General features: G+C 39.1%; 2 protein-coding genes and 1 non-coding gene across 5 annotated transcripts in view; all 3 read right to left on the bottom strand.

Moving 5' to 3' along the window:
* The window catches only part of LOC146456933 (spliceosome-associated protein CWC27 homolog), a 157353-nt gene that overhangs the window by 61783 nt on the left and 74995 nt on the right, over positions 1–20575 (bottom strand). The window lies entirely within an intron of this gene.
* Positions 4531–4601, bottom strand: Trnag-gcc (transfer RNA glycine (anticodon GCC)). Its single transcript has one exon. It is a non-coding gene; the product is annotated as a tRNA-Gly (tRNA).
* Positions 13536–15119, bottom strand: LOC146456939 (uncharacterized). Of its 2 annotated transcripts, XM_085092542.1 has the most exons (2): positions 13813–15119; positions 13536–13782 (listed from the first exon to the last, which is right to left on the bottom strand). In XM_085092542.1, exons 1-2 carry the CDS (start codon positions 14879–14881, stop codon positions 13682–13684), a joined length of 1170 nt encoding a protein of 389 aa, XP_084948668.1. In that variant the 5' UTR covers positions 14882–15119; the 3' UTR covers positions 13536–13681. The 2 variants fall into 2 exon arrangements, with proteins under 2 accessions (XP_084948668.1, XP_084948667.1); XM_085092541.1 differs by having other exon boundaries at positions 13536–15118.

Genomic DNA, 20575 nt, shown 5'->3' with positions numbered 1-20575 from the left:
GGCATATCGCTATGACGTCAAGCTGGAGGATAAGAATCGGGCGCTCTTCGGGATATTGACGAGGATTTACCGAATATGACGCTCGTTCCCTCGGTTGCTTTACTTACAACTCTCAACGGATGTTGTGTTTTGTGTTATCTTCGTTTGTCTTTCATGTGTTTTTTGCTCGCTTCTCTTCTCCTTTTGTTGATGGGATTTCGTGGGTCAAATATTTCAAACGTGTCCTCGTCTTCAATGAACGCATCTCTGGCTCGTTTGTCCTGTCTTTCACACAACAGCGTATGAAACATCCTGGAATAACAGATAGAAAGTTAGTTTAGTAAAACCATTCCACTCTCACGCACAAAACGTGAATTATTAAACGTGGTTGAGTTTACTTTTGGTTATGAATCCGGATCATTGTAATCATTCACATGAGCAGAACTTTTCAATAATGCTTTACAGTACGTGAATTGCGTTGTGCAAGGTGCTTCTAGCTTTCCTGTTGCAGAAAGTAGACGTTCTTTCTACTTTTTGTAACACGAAAATTTATTGCGCGCGGACGTGGTAATACGGGCAACGAACAATCGCAACTTGCAATGCAACATTGTTGCGCGACAAGTTACAAAGAAAATGTTGCCCGTACAATTAAAACTTGGCCTTTATGGTCGGCTGATCAGGTGCAGGAGTGATTCTTACCATCCTGTGTCATCTTCTTCTTCGTTTGTGTTCTCGTTTTCCTTGTCTTCATTTTCGTCTTCTTCTTCTTCCTCTGACTGCTGTAGTTTGGCTTGAAAAGAGGCCAGCAACGCTAAGTTCTACATGGAAAACAAACAAGACAATCAAGAGAAAAAAAGCGCTTTTCAATGGCTGATAGACACACGGGCAATACAACAAAGTTTAAAACTTCGTCGACTGTTTTAAAACTTTGAGCACAATTTGAAATTTTGAAAAGGCAGTGAAGAGTCTCCGAAAGGACACGAGTTCCATGGCAAACAAGCGAGAGAATTTGAAGTCTTATCGATTCTTCCCGGGAAATCCTATAAAATATATACAGATTCATAGTTTTTTCAGAGAGCTGGTGACTGAGAAGGCTTGAAAATAAAAGTGAGCAAACAACCTTTGTCGAATATCCACCGATTTTCAGGAATTTCACCAAATTTCAACTCTTTGAGGGTGTTTGAGTTCACTACGGCGTGTACAACTTGCGGCTGGTCAAATAAACAGGCCTTTAAATCAAATCAAATCAACTTTGCTAAACGAGGGTGACACGAAACAGTCTGTTACGACTCACAAACCTGTGACCTTCAGATTCCACATCGAATTGAAATTTGGAAATGTAGGAGAGAGGAAAACCGGAACACCCAGAGAAAAACCTCTCGGAGCAAGGACGAGAATCAACAACAAACTCAACCCGCATATGACGTTGAGTCCGGGAACCGAACCCAGGCCACATTAGTGGGAGGTGAGTGCTCTCACCACTGCGCAATCTTTGCTCCCCGCAAAAATCTAGTAGATTGAAACTCTTGGATAGCGCACGGAGGTAGAAGCAAGCACGTGATAGGTGTACATTAGCCTGCGTAGCAAGCGCTAGAAATGGGAAGAGAAAAGGGAAATAGGGAACGCGCTCAAACAAAAGGGATCTTAAGCAGCGACGACGAGAACTGCAACGAACAATAGTTTTAATTAGCAAAACACTGGCTCTGCACGTGCAGCACGTGCGTTATAAACTTTAGTACAATTCTTTGTCTTCCTCTGCCAAACAACAGGGACCTTGCGAAAACACGACGGCGACGGCAACGACAAGGCCACAAAACAAAAGGCAAAAACAATCGCTCTGCATGTGCGTTTTAGGTTTTGGTAAATTTCTCTGCCGTCCTCTGAAAGTTTAAGGGAGCTTAAGCAACGACGACAGCGACAGCAACGACAACGTTGCAAAACAATAGGTTTAATGAGCAAAAACAATCGCTCTGCACGTGCGTTTTACATTTTGGTACATTTCTTTGCCGTCCTCTGCAAAACAACAACGTGAAATGATCAAATTCAAGGTTTTGTGGAGAAGGTGAACAAAAGAAGGTGACTTTTTCATTCTCTTTCTTAACTTGAACGCCGCTCTTACCAATTTGGTTTCTGGGTAGTTTGTCGTTTCTGTAAAAGTTGAACGAGTTAAAAATAATCGCGAAGTAGCACAAACAAAATAAAGTTATTTTCAAATAACGCTTTCATTGGCGTTACCGTCTTGCATTCGTTAAGTCCCTAACGAGGTGAAATGACAACAATCAAGGTTTTATGTACAACGTGAAAACATGATGATTAATTTTCCCTTTCTCTTGCTGAACTTTAAAGCCGCTTCTACGACGTTAGCGAAAACGTCACTATTAAAATGGATTCGCGTTTTTTGAAACGTCGTCGCGATTATTCCAACTCGCTTTAAATGTCAAACGTACGTAAAATTTCCTCGAGATGAATTCTTGGAGACCGCACCCAAGTTTAGAAAGAGAAAGACAAATTCTTTGTCGTGTGTTTACGTCCTCCACAAAACGTCTTATCGGGAAATTTCACGTCCTAGTCGTGCAGTGACGGCAAAGAAATGTATCAAAAGTGTAATGCACGTGCAGAGTTGTTGTTTTGGGGAAGCCTGTTGCTCTTTTGGCGTTCTCGTTGCCGTTGCCGTCGTCGCTGCTAAAGCTCCCTAATGTCTCTACTGAAGGTCCTTTTAAGCGAGTGTATGAGCCCTTGTAAAGCTTTGTAAGTTCTCGTTAATTATCACCCCATTTAACTCATTGGGGAGCTTAAGCAACGACGACGGCAACGTCAACGAAAATGTTACCTGAAAATATATCTTTATTTCATTTGTGCTACTTCGCGATTAGTTCAACTCGCTCAACTTTTACAAAAATGGCGAACTATCCAGGAACCAAATTGGTAAGAACGGCGTTCAAGTTAAGGCCAATCACCAAAGGAAATTTAAGTTTTGTGAAGGAGCAAAGTGTTGTGAAGAAAGCTGGCTACTTACAGCAGTTAAGAAAGAGAATGAAATATTCACCGTCTTGCGTTCACGTTCTCCTCAAAACCTTAAATGTCGTCATTTCATGATGGACTTCTGGTGCGTGAAAGTAACTGGAGGGAATGCGTTGCATGATAACACAAAATGACGTATTTCAAAAGACAGACTTGTTACCTGTTCATCTCGTCCTTCGCCTTTCCTTTTCTGTGCCGCTTTCTTCTTTTCAAGGTAGGACACTTGTTCGGCATGAAACGCTGCCAACACGTCTGATTCTTTTGACTCTGATCAACGACAAAAACAAATAAACAAACAAAAAAGAACGTAAACGTATTTTTTTTACCCACGGAGCAAGAAAGAGCTCTGAGAAACTCGATTTTAAAGGGGCCGTGTGACCTATTTTTTTTGTGTCACTATGAGTAGCCAAAAAACGTATTTGTTTCAATGGAATCATTTTAAAAAATAATGGTTTAGTTTTGTTAACAATAAACCTACTAGTGCACACATTATGTTTGGCTGCGGATGGCTAGGATGGAAGTGGAATTGGCCAAATTTTTTCAAGTTCTTCTTGTGTATTTTAGAGAAGTCGCTACAAACTGTTTGTTCTTCCTAGAAGAAAAACCCTAATATTTTCTTCCCGGTGTTGTAAGAGCAACTTCATGTTACAAAAATTGCAGGTTCTTTGTCAAACATTCGAGCGTTTTTGACAAAAATAAAGCAAAATCGCCGTGGCAGTTCCCCTTTGAGGTGTCTGTTCTTTTCGGATCGAATTGGAATTTGGAAGTGTTGGTTTTAGTGGAGGGAGGAAAACCTGAGAAAACGGAGAAAAGCCCTTGAAGCAGGGTCGAGCCCCAGCAACAGACTCAACCCACATATGACATCAACGCCGGGAATCGAACCTGGGCTAGATTGGTGGAAGGCGAGTGCTTTCAGCACTGCGCCATCCCTGCTCCACCATCGGAATGAAACATGATTGGTTTAAAGGTAGTAAGTGATCGAAAAGCAGAGAAAGGAAATGAAATTCGTCGTCGTGTGTTTTCGTCCTCCACAATTCAAAACGCCCCATTAGGAAATTTCACGTTCTAGTTGTGTAGTGATGGCAAAGAAATGTACCAAGAAGTGTAATGCACGTACAGAGTTGTTGTTTTGGTTATTAAGCCTATTGTTTTTCAGATGTTCTCGTTGCGGTCGCCGTTGCTAAAGCTCCCTTAAGAAAGGGGGCGGGAACACCCCATTTCTCGTGCGCTAAATTTTCGCGTTCGTGCTTTCAGTATTTCGCTGTTACATATATATCTTGGAGGCTGGAGAGGGTTTTTTACAGTTTAAAAGATCGATCTAATTTAATACTGACTTCAATGGCTAAATGAGGGGAAAAGGTTCGACGGGTAATATTTCTTAGGTCAGGACAAAAACAGAAATTCATGTACGCTTTACAATAGTTCAGCAAAAAAGGGTAATTTAAAAAAACAATAAAATAAAGCAAAAAGTCAAACAAAACAAAACAAATTTTCCAGACAGACACAAACAAAAAAGAAAAATATATTCAGTGCACTGGCCGGGAATCGAACCCGGGCCTCCCGCGTGGCAGGCGAGAATTCTACCACTGAACCACCAGTGCCGGATAAACAAATTGGGGCGAAGGTGTGGTAATTATAGCTGGATCTTTGTTACTCAACCGCTCTTGATTTACAATGAAAGTTCTCCATTGAAATATTAAAGCGTAGTTAGAGATTCTGTGGGAACTTTCAAATGCCGTATTCTTGACTGAAAAGCTGATGATTTCGCAACAGGAACCTTTTCTTAGAAGGCCTCAGGTTTTCAACGAAACAGAAACGCAACTCGAGAAAAAAAAAAAGGCATTATATTGTATCGAGATTAGTCGTAAAAACCCAAGGAAATGAAGGGTAAACAAAAAAGGCTGATCAAATAAACGATTGAAAGGAAAGAAAATGTATTTTAAAAACTGATATAGAATTAGCCGAGTTGTCTCACGTGGGATGGCAGAAGATGCACTGCAGGGAAAAATTTATGTTTCCAAGAAGAACTCGCGAATAAAAAACTTGATCCTTGTTTTTGTCATTTAGGCCATCTTTCAATCCTTGTCTAGTGTGACGTCACAGCCTCGTTTCCGTTTCACAAAACAAAGATGGTTGCCCGCGAGACAAAAATGCCAATTTTCTGTCCAGATTTATCGCGTAAGAAATTGGTAACAGTGCAAATCAATGTTATTCTCTGTTATTACAGTGCCTGAAGTTGCGTTTATATCAAGGAAAAATTTTGTAGACCCTTGTTAATGAAAATAGCATTCAGAGATTTTAAAACGTGGTAGTCGATTGCATTAACGAGTTGGTCCGATTAAGTCGATTAACGGAGTTTCCAAAATAAGAAAAAAACTGAGTTTCCTTATGTGCCACAAAAAATTAGTCGTCAAAACCACTGGCTCAACTGGCAAATCTTCGTAATTATACTTGGAGGTCGTAAATCGGGTTCTACTGAAATTATAGTCCGAGGATTGATTCCCACGTGTTATTTTTAACTTCAAAGGTAACACCTTTTTGGAATCATTTTGGAGTCTAATCATGGTGATTTCTACGGTAAACGCCCAGACAGATCTCCCGCTCATATTTTATCAAGTACTTATAGTTACACATTGTCACGTATCTTTAATTATTCTGTTACAGTTTTTTCTCAGTGGCATTCTATGCATGTACATATAATAAATTCAATTTTGTACTTAGCCTGCAGAACTAGCCTGCGTGACCGGCGTAATCGGGGAAGGGGAAGGGGAGCGAGGGAGGCGAGAAAAAATCCCTCTTATTTTTTCTCGCCTCCCTCGCTCCCCTTCCCCTTCCCCGATTACGCCGGCCACGCAGGCTATGCAGAACAGGCGTGATTTTTTTGCGTTTTTCGACCTCCTACCTGAGTGTTTTTCTCCTTCATTCTCCTTCTTTTTTTTCGTGTCCATCATCTCCCGCTTTAAACGTTTATATTCTGCACGGGCTGCTTCCTGTTTGCTGAAAAGAAAAATTCAAAAGAGCTTTAAACAACAATACTGAATAGGTTGATACTGTCATTGGCGGATCGGTTACCATGGAGATTAACTGAACTTAGTTTCCATGGCAACTGTCTCACCCAGGTAAATAAATGGCTACTGGTTACATACTGCTGCGGGTACCCCTGTGATGGACTAGCATCCCATCCAGGGGGGAGTAGTAATACTCCTAGTCACTTCATGCTGGACACCTGTGATGGACTAGCATCCCATCCAGGGGGGAGTAGTAATACTCCTAGTCACTTCATGCTGGGTATCCTGTGATGGACTACCATCCCATCCAGGGAGAGTAGTGATATTCCTACAATTCTGGCGAAACTTTTGGGAAGATGACATGGAAAACGAAACAGCCCTAAACTTTTCTGTAACTTTGTAAGTATACTAATCCTACATTTCCTTTTCGCTTTAAAATTGTACTGAAATGTAATTATTTCATGCAATTGTTGTAACTGTACTGCAGTACAATTCAATAGTAGTGTAACAAATGTACTGTAATCCGAGTTGTTCAAAGCCCGATTAAGCTAATCCTGGGTTAACGTGAACTTTGATTAGAGTATATTACTAATCCATAAGGAGTCGTCCAAAAGATTTTTGTCACTAAGTCTTGCCTTAGACTTTTCTTTACCATTACAGTCAACCCAGGTCACGCGTGAACAGTATTTCCAAGAATGAAATGAACATTCGAATTTCCCTTTGTAATGTCCGACGCGTGAATGGAGTGTTGGACATTTCTCTGGAAATCGTTCCGAAAAAGACGCAATAACTGAAAAGAAAGAATCAAAATACTTGGGAAACAATTGTTATTCTTGAAATATTCAATTTTGCAGTGTAAAGAAAAATTCATAGCTTTATACCGTCAATAAGCTAGGGAAATTTATACGGGAACTCTGAAATCTCGTTGGCGATTTTCAAAACTGACATGTAAATTTCAAAACTCCGTTCAAATTTTAAAAATATCGTTCACGCGTGACCTGGGTTGACTGTAACTTAAAATGAGCCTTTAAAATCATTTTTAATGAGCGAGTTGAAAACCTCAGTTAACTTTTAATCGTGGATTAGCGTTAATCGGCTTTCGAACAACCCGGCCCTGGTGTAATAAAATTATTTATTACACCCATTTTGAAATCACTGGTGATGCTTGTAATCTGATTGGCTCTCAACAGTGCGATTTATTCCCAAATTGCACCATTTTTTGCTCTAAATCGCATCCTTTCTTTAGCCCATCAAAATGGAAATGAAGTAACAAAAATAGAATATTAATATTGTCAATGATACTCTGTAATTTCAAAATAGGTGTAATAAAGTGGTAATTGAACTTTGTGTCGTGCAATTTTGGTCTGAAATCATGTTTGTGATTTCAAATCAAACTCGCGCTGCGCGCTCATTCGATTATGATTTCAGACTAAATTGCATTCCACTCAGTTCAATTACCATTATATATAAATAAGCAAATAAACAGATAAATAAATAAATAAAAACTCACTGAAAGAAAGTCTTTTAAAAATTCCTTTTTGGCATAAATTATTGTATCATTATTTTTAGTTTGCAATTTAATGTACATTTATTATTGTATACTGTAATTTGCAGGGCCACAGGTTCGTTAGATTTGAGCTATTAAGTGCTACCCTCGTTAAATTAATACTTTACTTACTGACTGACTAATCGTAACGCCTGGGATTATATTTTGAATGTTTGCGTATTTTTTCTGTTGTACCAACCTTTTTCCAAACTCGTTTTTCGCTGTTTTTTCATCGAGGTCATCATTTTCATCATCTTCTGTTTTTCTTTTCTTTAATTTATTTCTCACTTCATCACGCATGCGCAAGTCAAAATCTTTTCCTTCAGTACTCTATAAGAAAAGTAGAACAATATTTCTATAAAAAAGAAGAAGATTTGAAGACTGATTCTCCCCTTTGCCTTCTTGCTCTAGTATCAATCTCTTTACCCGAACGAACCATATTGTGCGTTGATCAATTTGAAACTTCAACGTTCCCCCGTGGCACCTCCCTCCCCCCACCTGGCATTTGAACTTTTGAAAATTAAAGTGCCCAAATTCCCGCCTCACAGGGGCCACAAAGCCGTTCAAATTCCCTACCCACAAGTGCTTCAAGGTCCTCAAGGCCAAAGCTTCTGCCCCCCCCCCCCCCCCCCAACACACACACACCCAACCCCACCACAGGGCAACCCTGGCTCTCCCGGCATTTGAACTTTTGAAAATTAGACTGTTCAAATTCCCCCCTCCCGGGGTCAAAAGTGGTTCAAATGCCCTACTCTTAAGTATTCCAAGGCCTCTCCTCAGAGACGAATTTTCAGCTTTAATCAATCAAAAACAGACATAAACCTTTATGAATGGCGGCGAAATCTCTCCCCTGAAAACCTCCTAACCGAACAAAAATCTGGTTTAAATTTCCCACCCTGATGAAATTCTCCACTCTCTCGGCACAATGCTTGTCAAATGCCCGAAGGGGGGGGGGGGGAGGGGGGATGTAGAATTGATCGGCGCATTAGTTCTTGACTAAAGCACTCCTATGACTGACCTATAATGCCCTATTAAAATAATGTAATCCCAAAGAAATAAATAGCCCCAGGCTATGTAAATTATGCAATGCTACAAACAGTTTTCAATATTTTGGTAATAAATATTTGTACATGCAACTGATTTTCAGGCTTTTTTTCTATTCTTGCATCAATAAAGACATTTGTTACAGTGATCAACATGCCCCTTTTTAAGTTTCTTTCCTTTTTTGAGGGGTAAGGTGACTGCATATTAAACAACCGCCAAAAACGCCGTATCATCTTAAATGCTTATCTTAACAATCTCTCAAAGGTTCTGAATCTGTAACAACTGCCCTATTGGGGAAGGGGGGTAGGGGGGGGGGGGACAGAGTGGTGCAGTGGTAAGAGCACTTGCCTCCCACCAGAGTGGTCTGGGTTAGATTCCTGGACTGATAGTAACATCACATGCGGATTGAGGTTTCTGGTTGTTGTCCTTACTCCAAGATCTTATTTTCCAGGCACTTTGATTTTCCATTCTCCTCAAAAAACAATATTTCTGAGTTGTAATGGGGCCTTGAGTGTCTGAAGGTGACTTCCCCATTTTTCAATTTATGCATGATTCAACTCCTAATAAAAGACCTCCTCTCCCCCCCCCCCATCCCCCCCTCTCCCCCCCCCCCCCCATCCCCCCCCTCCCCGTCCAGGAAGTCAGCTTGGGATGGGAAATTAACTTTTTCCAGATGTCTTGTCTTGGGGTATTTGAGGGCAGGGACAACTAGTCATGCAAAGACTAATGGGATAAAAAGTCAAGCCATTTTGTACCATGCAGAGCATTCAAAGTATTCTAGGTTTGCCAACTTGTCAACAATTTTTGAACATGATGCTTCCAGGTTAGATGCCTTGTGGGATACTGGTTACTGATCAGCAAGGATAAATTAAAATGTCTTGATTCTCCCAATCAGGACCATAGGAAATATATATGGATAACAGTTAAGAGAATATGCCATTCAGATGTTTGCTGCATACATCCGAAATTCTGCAGAAGGCAACTGTAAGCCAGGATCATTCATAGCTACAAAATATAGACTAGGAAGAAAACTGTGCCTTTGTACACACCTGATGCTAGGCAGAATGTAATTTGTAAAACATACCCTCTCAAACATACCCTGGAAAATATCCTTCCCTGACTGTAAAATCAGCCTTGTTCTTTTTTAAGATTACACTGTAATTAACCTGACTGTATTAAATTTTCCATCTTCTTATGAAAAGGATTTTTTGTTTTTGGGCGATGCAAAGTGTTTCCAGGATGTAGAATTACCATAATTATTTCATTTTCTGTACACCCAGAAGTGGGTAATACGATGCTGTAAGGGCGGTTATGAAAAGAAAAAATTTAAACTTCTTTGGTGGCAGGGGAGGGGGGGGGGAGGTACATGGCGAGGGGGCATGGTTGCAATAGCAACTGATCCAGTCAGAATTTGTTTATATTGTCATGAGTTTATAGGACTTTTATGCGGGTTAAAGTACACAAATATGTGGCTTACAAAATACATGTGAGGGGATTACATCTGGGCCCAGTTGTTCAAAGCCTGATTAAGCTAATCCTGGATTAACGGGAACTTTGATTCCAGTGTAGTTACAAACCAATAAAGATTCTTTAAAAAGATTTTTGTCCCTCAGTTTTGACTTAGACTTTTCTTTACCATTAGCTTAAAATTAGATTTTAAAAACAGTCTTAACGAGCGAGATGAAAACCTCGGTTGACTTTTAATCGTGGATTAGCGTTAAACGGCTTTCAAACAACTGGGCCCAGGGGAGTAAAAATAATGGACAAAACGTCCACTCCCATCACCTCCCTTAAAAATACCTCTTCATCGCTGTCATCATCCGAGTCAACTTGTTTGGATTTCTTCTTTTCCTAAGGAAAAGGACAGAACATCTAAAATTTGGATTTGCAACAATAATTCTTGTTTAGGGACCAGTTAATTCAACTCTCAGTTGAGCAGTTTCAAAAACTTTCTGTATCCTTCATTGGAGAGTTCAAGGGGGAAGGGCTTGAAGGCCAACTTTTTAATGGCAAGCTAAATTAGAATTTCTAGAGTGGGGTGGGTCCAATGAAGTAAAATTGAAATGAAGAAAGTTAAAATTCACACCGTGGTACCCCTTAGAGTGCTAACATCTTAAATTGACTTCTGTCATGTCAGAGGACCACGCCCTTGAAACAGAATTCTGGTACCATTCAGGAGTTCTTTTCAAAATTTCCAGCAATCACTCCATCACTTTAACATGGGAGTCTTTCCCTGGGATCAAGGCTACAAGTGCAATTATCATAGCATGAAGTAAAATATTATGTTTAAAACATGAGCAGCAGTGTTTTATCGGGATTTAGGTAGAGGGAAGCAATGTAGGACTGCAAAAAGAATGTGAATAACAAAATTATTATCGGTACAGCCTCTTTATTTCCTGTCAGAACTCTAATGTTACAGCTAGCATTAACCAAAGAATTTGAAGTCAATCAAAATGTAATCAACCATATCATTCAGTTGTAGTATATGGACCAAAAATACAAAATTGCCAACAATACAAGTCATATGTAGCTTACAGAAGTACATCTATTAACCCTAACAGTGATCAGCATCAAATTTCTCCTTGTAATATCAATGCCTATTCAACCTTTGAGGTCATGAGAATTAAGGATATGATCACCCAAGTGAATTTTCTCGATATTTTAAAACCCTCTCTCCACTACTTTTATAAGAATAGTATAGAGACAGGATAGGAGAATTTATTCTTTGATATTACGGATTAAGGGGTAAGCTATAAAAGCAGACTTTAGAAATAATTATTATTATAAACTGTTACCCTAAAACATCAGTTGTCTCATAACTAAAATTCTAACAATTTAAAATGCTAAAAAACTTAATTCATTACATTGTTTAGAGATAAAATTACAATCGTTTTTATCTTTGGCAAGCTAGGATATCTACATAAAAATTTGTTTAAAGTTCATCAAACAGGCATTAAGCTTTTTGCTTCTAAAGAATATAACTTCAACAGATAATATAAAACCTTCAACCATTGCCACTTAGGAGCAACACTAAACTGTTTTTCAAATGTGAGAACCATTTATTTTCTACAAAGAAAAATAACCTACGGATGTACTGCTCAGTAGCTTTCCTCAATGTTAAGGACAGTTGAGGATTATGTCTACAGATGTTTCTAAAGGCATTTAAGCAGTTTAATGCTGCACTCGTTAAACAAAACAACTGACATAAAAGCTTGGATACTCGTACCTGCCAACCTTACAAAGTAAGAAACAGGGATTACCCCACCCAAATAACTGCACCAGTGAAAGAAAAAATTTTGTCCAACACTACTGGTATGCCACGACTGCTCTAACAACAACAGCAAAAGTAACAAACCTTTTCTTTTTACAATACCATGCAAATTGCAGTTTTGTGTGTTCCTCACAAAACAGAAAATCATCTTGAATTCACAAATCAACCAATCATATCAAATTTAGTGAAATTACAAAGTTTCCTAAAAACCCCTTGCAAACTTGGATATACAACAACTCAAAAATCCTTCACGATTAAATGCAATTACGTCTTCACAGAAAACCCGAATGTTCGAATTTTTTACGTTTGGGAGCACAAAAATCACAACAATTCCAATTAAATTGCGATGGCTGGCAGGTATGCATGCTGATTGACTGTCTCACTATATTTTGGCTTGAACAAAGACCACGCTCTAATTGAACTTTCAAAAAATTTACAGAACCTACGAGTTTTTATCCTCACTGAACACAGCATTCAGAGGCAGAGTGGTTCCCGGAAGGCAAAACATTGACATGATCCTCAGACAAACGAACCACCTCATCTAACTCCTCTCTACCCTCTCCACTGTATTTTTCGAGCACCTCTTTAACAAACTCAACCATGCAATGCCCTGGCACTGCATTACTCAAGTTAAACTGAGAATGAGTCTCTAAGGCATCATATAATTTCAATGTCAGTAAAAACATTGGTGTCTGGCAAGGATCGGCTCTTGGACAAAACTCGTGTGAACTTTCGCGCAGGGATGATGCATACTTTATAGCCTCATCTGAAACACTAGGAATAACACTGGTTTGCAATGAATCGCGTATTTTTTCAATTTTTGTCCTCTCTTCCAAAGTTAAAATCTCTTTAAAGTGCTTTTGTGTTGCGATACCGACAACCTTTAATTGACCTTTGACCCAACAAAGAACTGGGCCACCAGAATTACCAGGATTGAGTGAACAATTTAAAACAGCCATTGTATGACCTGATGAACACAAATGAGTGAAAGTTTCCTCAGAACCAGAAACATAACCATTTACAAAAACAGCACTGTTGCCTTTGTGACTCATGGGATAGCCAAATGAAAAAATTTGCATCCCTGGCAACAAGGAGTGGTTCGACAGTTGTAATGGGCAAATTCCATTTTCTCTTAAGTTAAGGCCTGTGCAGTAAAGCAAGGCCAAATCCTTACGTGCATCATGGTGGATGATCTCACAAGGGAGCTCGACTCCAATGGCTACATTAGAAATAAAGATCTCCTTTCTGTTGTCATTCTGGTTAGTTATGTCATTCACCACATTAACCTTCTGCTCTGCCTTACTGTGCGAGTGTCCCTGCAACTCAGACTTGTCTCCCATAGTTTTATTATTAAATGCATCTTCAATGACGTGCTTGTTAGTTATAATGAAGTGATCATGAATGATGAAACCAGAACCATGCTCAATTTCAATCTTCTTAGTAGCTTCAGCATACTCTTCTTCAATTTCAGCCCTCTCTTTATCTGCCTTTTCATTCCTCCATTTAGAATCACTGTCTTCACCAGGGAGGTACCTATCAAGATACTTTTTTCCATCAAAGTATTCAATTGCATTTTTAATTTCAAAAATGTTGTATGTCTGCTGGGTCTTTGGGATCCCATCTTTCACTTCTTTGGTAGAGAATATGTCTGAGTCGTATGGGTTAGTGCCTGCAAAACAGTCTCTCACACGGCATTCTGCCTCATTCCGTGAATATTCATGTAATCGCTTTTTGGCTTTCTGATACTCCTTTAAAATAGCATCCCTTTCTGCTAGAAATCCGTTTTCTGATTCATTTAGTTCACAATATTTCTTAAGAGTCCTCACTGTCCTCTTTTTGGTCAAGACACAAAAGTAGTTTGTGAATATCAAAAATGTCATACATTTGGTTGCTGTTTGGGTCCTTGGCTACATCTTCTATACAAGGAAAGACTTCTCTGCCACGCACTCGTATTCCACTATTGGGAAAGCAATTTTTCACCTTCTGCTCTGCTTCGCTCTTAGAATACCTGTGTAACCCATGTTTAGCTTCTTGATACTCCTCTTCTATTCCACGTCTATATGCATCAATTGACCTGTTCAGTTCATAACCCCCAGGTCCTTCACCTTCTGAATATTTCTGAAGAAGCTTCCTTTCATCCAAACATTGAATTGCTTTGTCAATATCAAAGATGTTATAAATGGGAGAGATCACACAATTGTTATCTTTTTTAATGGGAAGTACCTCTACACCTGGAGGAAAGCGAAACCGAGGATAGCAATCCTTGACTCGTTTCTCTGCTTCACTTCGAGAATATTCTCTCAACATTTTGTCATCAGAGCAAAATTTGGCTTCATACAACTCTTTTTCAACAGCATCCCTCGGTGGATTGGATTGTTTCCACCATCCATCATTATGGTGATCATAACCTTGGAAATACAGTTGTCCAAAAACACTTGCTTCATCCCAACGAACAACAGCATCATGAATTTCGATAATGCTGTAAGGCTCATTCGGGGAATGTTCAGGCTCAAGTTCAAGCAAACCTACATCCCCGGCAAAGCTTCCAGCAAAGCAATCCCTCACTCGGCGCTGCGCAACAATCCAGGAATATTGGCATTGTTTATCTGGGTTATCAGCAGCTTCCTTGCATTCTCTTTCAACATCAGCTCTTCTCTTGTCAATCAACTCTTTCATTTCATCATACCTGGGTCCAGGATTTGGGTATTTCTCAACATAAAGCAGTTTGTCAAAGCTAACAAGTCCGTCGTGGACATCAATAATGTCATAAAGTTTCTCTTTATTTGGTTTTCCATATTCATCGAACTCAGTGGGAAGCATGCTGTAACGCATATGGTCATATGGTAACCATCCAGCAGGCAACCAACCCCCATAGCACCTCTCTAATCGATCCACAGCTTTCTTCCAAACATATTTCTGTAAGTTCTCTGGTCTTCCGTAGATCTTGACCTTTACACAACCTTCTAGAACTTTTCTTCCTTCATCGCCTAACACATCGCTGCAACAATACATGCCTTTGTGGTCCCTTAGTTTCTTTTAAGATGTTTGCCAAGGATGGTCGAGGAAGCAGTTCGTATCGATTAGTCGGGCATCAGAGACGGTTTGCCACGGATTTTAAAAACAACCTTTTACGACAAGGTGGCAGAGAACGTCGTCAGTCACTACGACATGCGTTGTTTTCCAGTAGTTTGTTTAACTCTTTCCACTGTACGAGGGACCCATAAAATTCTTACGGATGATTATCTAATTTAATACCGCAATAAAAAAAGCCAAATTCCAAAAACCTTCGAAACATCAAACCGAAAGTGGTGCAATAGCCAGGTAACCAGGCCTATCGATAAAATTGTCAAGAAAACTGGATTGGACTTCCGCAGTACGACTTCCGGTTAGCGAGCGCAGCTTTTCATCTGGCCGAAGATCTCGGCTTATATAACCAGAACCTGTCTGTTTCAAGACGGTTTATTCTTCTTCTTTTTTTTTTTTCGTTCAAGCAAACTCTTTTCCGTTCGATAACATTGGTCAACATTTCTGCGCGTTCTTCCTCCGGCACGTCTTGCTCCATCCGTCGGAAGGAAGGATTTTCATGGGTGAAAGTTTTCTTGTAGTAAACTTTAACCCATGAAAATCCCTTCCAACCGACTAGCTGTCCCTGGATCTCCGAGGATGGTCAGGATGGTCTTGCTTGACAACGTTGGCCATTCTGAAATGAAGCATTGGCGATGTGACGTTTGCTGTCGTAGCAAAATATCCGTCCAATGATAACCAAGGATTGGAATAACAAGGGACTGATTGTTTTCAATCCAATGCCAATACTGGACCAATATTGTGATACTCATAACAAGAAATGATTTTGGCTTGTTTTGGGAAATTGGGGGAGGCGTCTCCAAAGGGCTATGCATTGTTAAAGTTCATCACCATGAAGCAAGCAAAACTTTGCAATTGTTCGCTCTGTGGGTTACACAGTCATTTAATACAACTCACTCTATGAGAATTTAGCTCTTGGTAAAGGGGCATTTAGGTCATAAATTCATATGACGTCATCACTTCCTGCTGCAAACCCCAAAGGAAACATCTTTGGGTGTACTATCTATCCTCTACGCCTCATTGTCAAAGCTTTTATACTTGCAAAATTATGGAGGGGGTGGAATCTGCCCCCCCCCCCCCCACCCCCATCAGACAACAAAAAAAGCCCAGTCTAGATAGGCTTCACTGAGAATGGAATTCCAGGGCATCAGGCAGTTTCATATCATATAGGTGGCTTGCAACTAACCCCTGGAGAGGCAAAAGACAATGGCATGATGGCCATGTTGGATGACAAAACAAAGAAGTTCTGTCACCCAGCATGGCTGCCACACCATTGTTTTTTTGCATCTCCAGGGATTGCTTGCAAACCACCTACACTGCATCTACAATGACAATTGCTTAGCAGTAATAATTAATAGGTCACGAATTATGAACCCAGAACCATGACTAATTTTAACTTCCTTTTTGCTTTGCTTTTATACTCATCTTGAATTTTTGCTCAATCATGATTGCCTACATCTGGATGCTTATCAAGTAGCTTTGTTTTTATTTAATAAATATCAAAAAATCAACTGCATTTTTTGTCAGAAATGTCACAGTTTTGTTGGATCTTTTCTGCTCTTTGTTTCTGCACCTGTTGATTTCTTGTGCAAGAATCATGATTTGCTTCCATCTGGATACTATATAATTATCAGAAACCAAATGAATATGTCTATCTTTTTTTTATGAATAAACAGTCAAAGATTTGAAGGCAGGGGATCTGTCACACTATAATAAATAAATTTATTCAACGGTCACTCTTACTCTAAGTTAGTTCCCATTTTATCCAACACTATGTGTAATTTGTTTAACCCCTTGGCAAAAACCAGTTGGTAGTTTGGGACTTACAGTGTAGGACTCTTTGGAAGTGAAGGCCTGAGAATTTTTAAACAATAATTTTATTATAACACATTATTTTTATTATTTGTTATTCACTAAACTCACCTTGAATGGCTGGCCATAAATGGATTCTCCACCTGAAAACAAAAATAGGAAAAATAAGAAAAACACTGCAATCTTTAAAAAGTCAGTAATCTGAAGGCCGATGTAGCAGGTCCAATTTTTGCTTACGGCTGTCGCATGCCATTTCTGTAGCACATACTGTTCACATCATACAAAAAAAATCATACACAACTCTTGTCATTCAACTTTGTCTTCACTTAAATTGTTTTTTCAAAAATCTTACCATTTTTTACATGTTGCACACAACAAGTTGCAAGTTTGATTTACATGAAACAATTTGTATTGTAAGCTAGTTGTCAACATGTGGCATACAACAAAGTTGTACCATAAGATTTAAATTGGCCTTTAATGTTCCAGTTGAAAGTAGTATCGACCTTCCCCAGCAAACTCCAGAAAGGAAACATTTCCATGAAGTACTAACAATCTTTAATTCAAGACGTGACCTAGCTAAGATGATAAATAAGAATAAATATTATCTCAAAGAACATTTTCTCACTCACCCATTCCTGTACCGGTTGGGTCGCCACCTTGAACACAAAACCCTAAAATGGACAAGAGCCAGAAATTTGAGCTCGTATGTGTAAAATTGTTAAATAATTTGTTCTTTCAGCTTTATTGGTCAATTAATTAATTAATAAACAGCAAATTATAAATATGAGAGAAAGAAATACAGTGAAACCTCTATTAAGCGGACCCCCAATTAAGCGGACACCCTCTATTAAGTGGACACTAAGCCAGATCCCGAAATTAACGTCTTATATTTCCCTTTATAACGAACCCCTATTCAGCGGACACCTCTATTAAGCGGACGTGGACACTAAAATAAATTGTATTTGGCTAATTTCTATCGTTAAAAACCTCTATTAAGCGGATACCCTCTATTAAGTGTCCTCTTGGGAAGATCCCGAAGGTGTCCGCTTAATAGAGGTTTCACTGTATGAAAAGCAAGACCAAAAGGGTTAGCGCGAACAGGATATACTACCCATGCAAGACACAACCCCAACCTATGAAAAACTGGGTAAAAATGAATTTATATAATTCATTATTTATATCTCATCATTTATACTCATTTATAATGAGTGTGAGTTTATTTATGTCTTAGCATAATCTTAGAGGAGTTTCATGAAAGATAGATGGAAATTGAGCAGAATAAGCCCTACTTTGGCACAAAGACCAGCTATCATGTATGAAACTTGATTGCATATATTTGAATTTTTGGATAATTTGCAAGTTCTTCCTGTTTATTCAGGAGAAATCGCTAAAAACTGATAAAAGTTAATTCTTCCTCATTCCCTCAGGGAAATCATTTTACAATCAATTAAGGCAAGTGACACACTCGGACACCAGCCCGACGGCTATGCCATGCTGATGAGGCCTAACAAGGCCGTAACAGCTGTCCATGGCTGCCACTGCCCAAGTGATATGGCTGTGCGCATGCGTAAGGTACTGGCCAGGTCGTGGGTTGGTGTCCGAGTGTGTCACTTGCTTTATTATTCTGATTGTCTTATTAAATCATTTCACGTTTTTCTCCAGGTGCTCTAAGAACAATTTCAAGTTAGAAAAGAGATTCTTTTGTTAAATATCTGAGTACTTACTATACAACCAAGATACTGTATACGGCAAAATCTCTGTGACAGACTGTGCATCTTTAAACAGCTTAAAGTTTAACAGACCAATGAAAAGTAGCCTTAAATGCACAACTCTTACCCTTGACGACCCTGTGGAAAATGGTGCCATCGTAATAACCCTCCAAGCAGAGTTGGATAAAATTTCTGCAAGCTTTAGGAGCCTCTTTTGACCACAGCTCAATGTCGATTTCCCCACATGTTGTGGAAAGGAGGACCTGTGATAACAAAAACAAAAAAACATCAGACTGGGTAATGATGAAATTTACAGCAACATTCTGACAGATTCCACAGCCCCTTGGGGATGGGGAGGGGAGGAAGTAAACCCTTTTATTAAAAACTGGAATAATAATAATAATAATAATAATAATAATAATAATAATAATAATAATAATAATAATCTTTATTTGTGATTTTTTTCATTGTATAATGGAATAATTCCAGGCCACGGTATATGAGACGTTAATTACCCTGCCCAAGAAATAGTGACCAGAATTGAGTTCTGGTTGTTCTTGTAAAGAGAAATCAGCAAGATCTAGTAATTTTCTTGTCTTGAGAATGATGAATTAATCAGTAAGTGACACAGGCATACTCAGAAAAAAATCTGAGCGTTCCTATCAGGAGTCAAACCTAAGACCTTCCGATTACTAGTTCGGATGCTCTATCACTGAGCTACAGGAGACTCATGGGAGCTATTAGGTCATTAAACTAGGTTCGTCTTTTATGACTGTTTAAAAGAATTTTCTTGTTGGATAAGATGATTATAGCCAACTTGGCACTACACAATTTGTTGACTAACTATCATTTCATATCCAAAGCACGCTTGTGGAATAATGAATTTTTATTGTTAAATACATTGAGCCTATTTAGGTATGCGCACCCCCCAAATAACTGGGTTTTGGTGGTTTAGATCTGAAAAGCAGCATTAATAGTATCTAGTCTATGGAATTCTATAAATCTTGCAATTTGATCAATTCTGGCAGCAGTCCCATATTTTTCAATAATGCCCACAGACCCGGGTTGATTTGTTGCAAGACCTGGGCCTAATTGTTTTCTTGCAAAAATAATGTTATTCACCAGCCTATGTCAGTCCATACTGGGAAAAACTGTGCCCTCTGTCTTGACTTAGAAGAGTCCTTAGATATGTTTGTATTGTGATAACCAGTTTGTAGGCCAAAGTAGAGCAAATTAAGAGATAATTCTATTCTAAGGCCTATGATCAGGGCTGTCAACTCTCCCAGATAAATTATGCGGGAGACTCCAGATTTTATCTCACGGTCTCCATATTTTATTGTCTGTAATCTCCCGGATAATTTTCCTGAAGTTTGCTATTTGTCTTCGACTTGATTTTCCGACAATGAAATCTCAAATGTTGAGCGTTGTTTGAGCCACTGTTTCATCGACTGAAAAGAATCATGTAAACCCCCCCCCCCCCCAACCTCCCCCCCACTGAAGTCCTTAATTTAGCCTTGATGCGACGCCCCTGTAAGGCGCTTTGTTGTTGCTGGCAGGGAAGTCATATTCTCCTTATTTGAAGATGTGGGAGGTTGACAGCCCTGTATGATCAATGCAGTAACATGCATGTTCTTGTCATTTTTGCACTGTAACCTGCAGGAAAAATTGCATTGTGGAACAGAGCAGCTTTCACACACAATTTCTCTAATAATTTTAAACTGGCATCAATGTGTTTCTTATGGTAAATATTAAATTAAAGCAATAATATATATGTTGTGGTTCAGATTTATCCTTGGTTTAAATTTTATTTTCCATTGTTCTAGACTCATTATCATACATTACCTGTTTACCAAACAACAGGGAGATAAAATTTAAACCAAGGATAAAATTGAACCACAACATATACGAGTTCTGAGCCATTTGCTTTATTTCAAAAATTTCCCTTTGGTGATCATTTGTTTGCTTCTCGTGACCCATGTTTGTGTAGAAGCAACGGGGATATAATAAGTATAGATCACTGTTTAATTAATGATGAACCTCGATCAGCATGGTTTGCAGAGGTATTTTAAAAACTTAAGCAAATCTGCTGATCGAAAGTTGC

Source organism: Pavona decussata, unplaced genomic scaffold (assembly GCF_977016875.1).
Source record: "Pavona decussata unplaced genomic scaffold, jaPavDecu1.1 SCAFFOLD_253, whole genome shotgun sequence".
Classification (NCBI taxonomy): Eukaryota; Metazoa; Cnidaria; class Anthozoa; order Scleractinia; family Agariciidae; genus Pavona; species Pavona decussata.
This window is presented reverse-complemented; position numbering and strand designations above follow the sequence as displayed.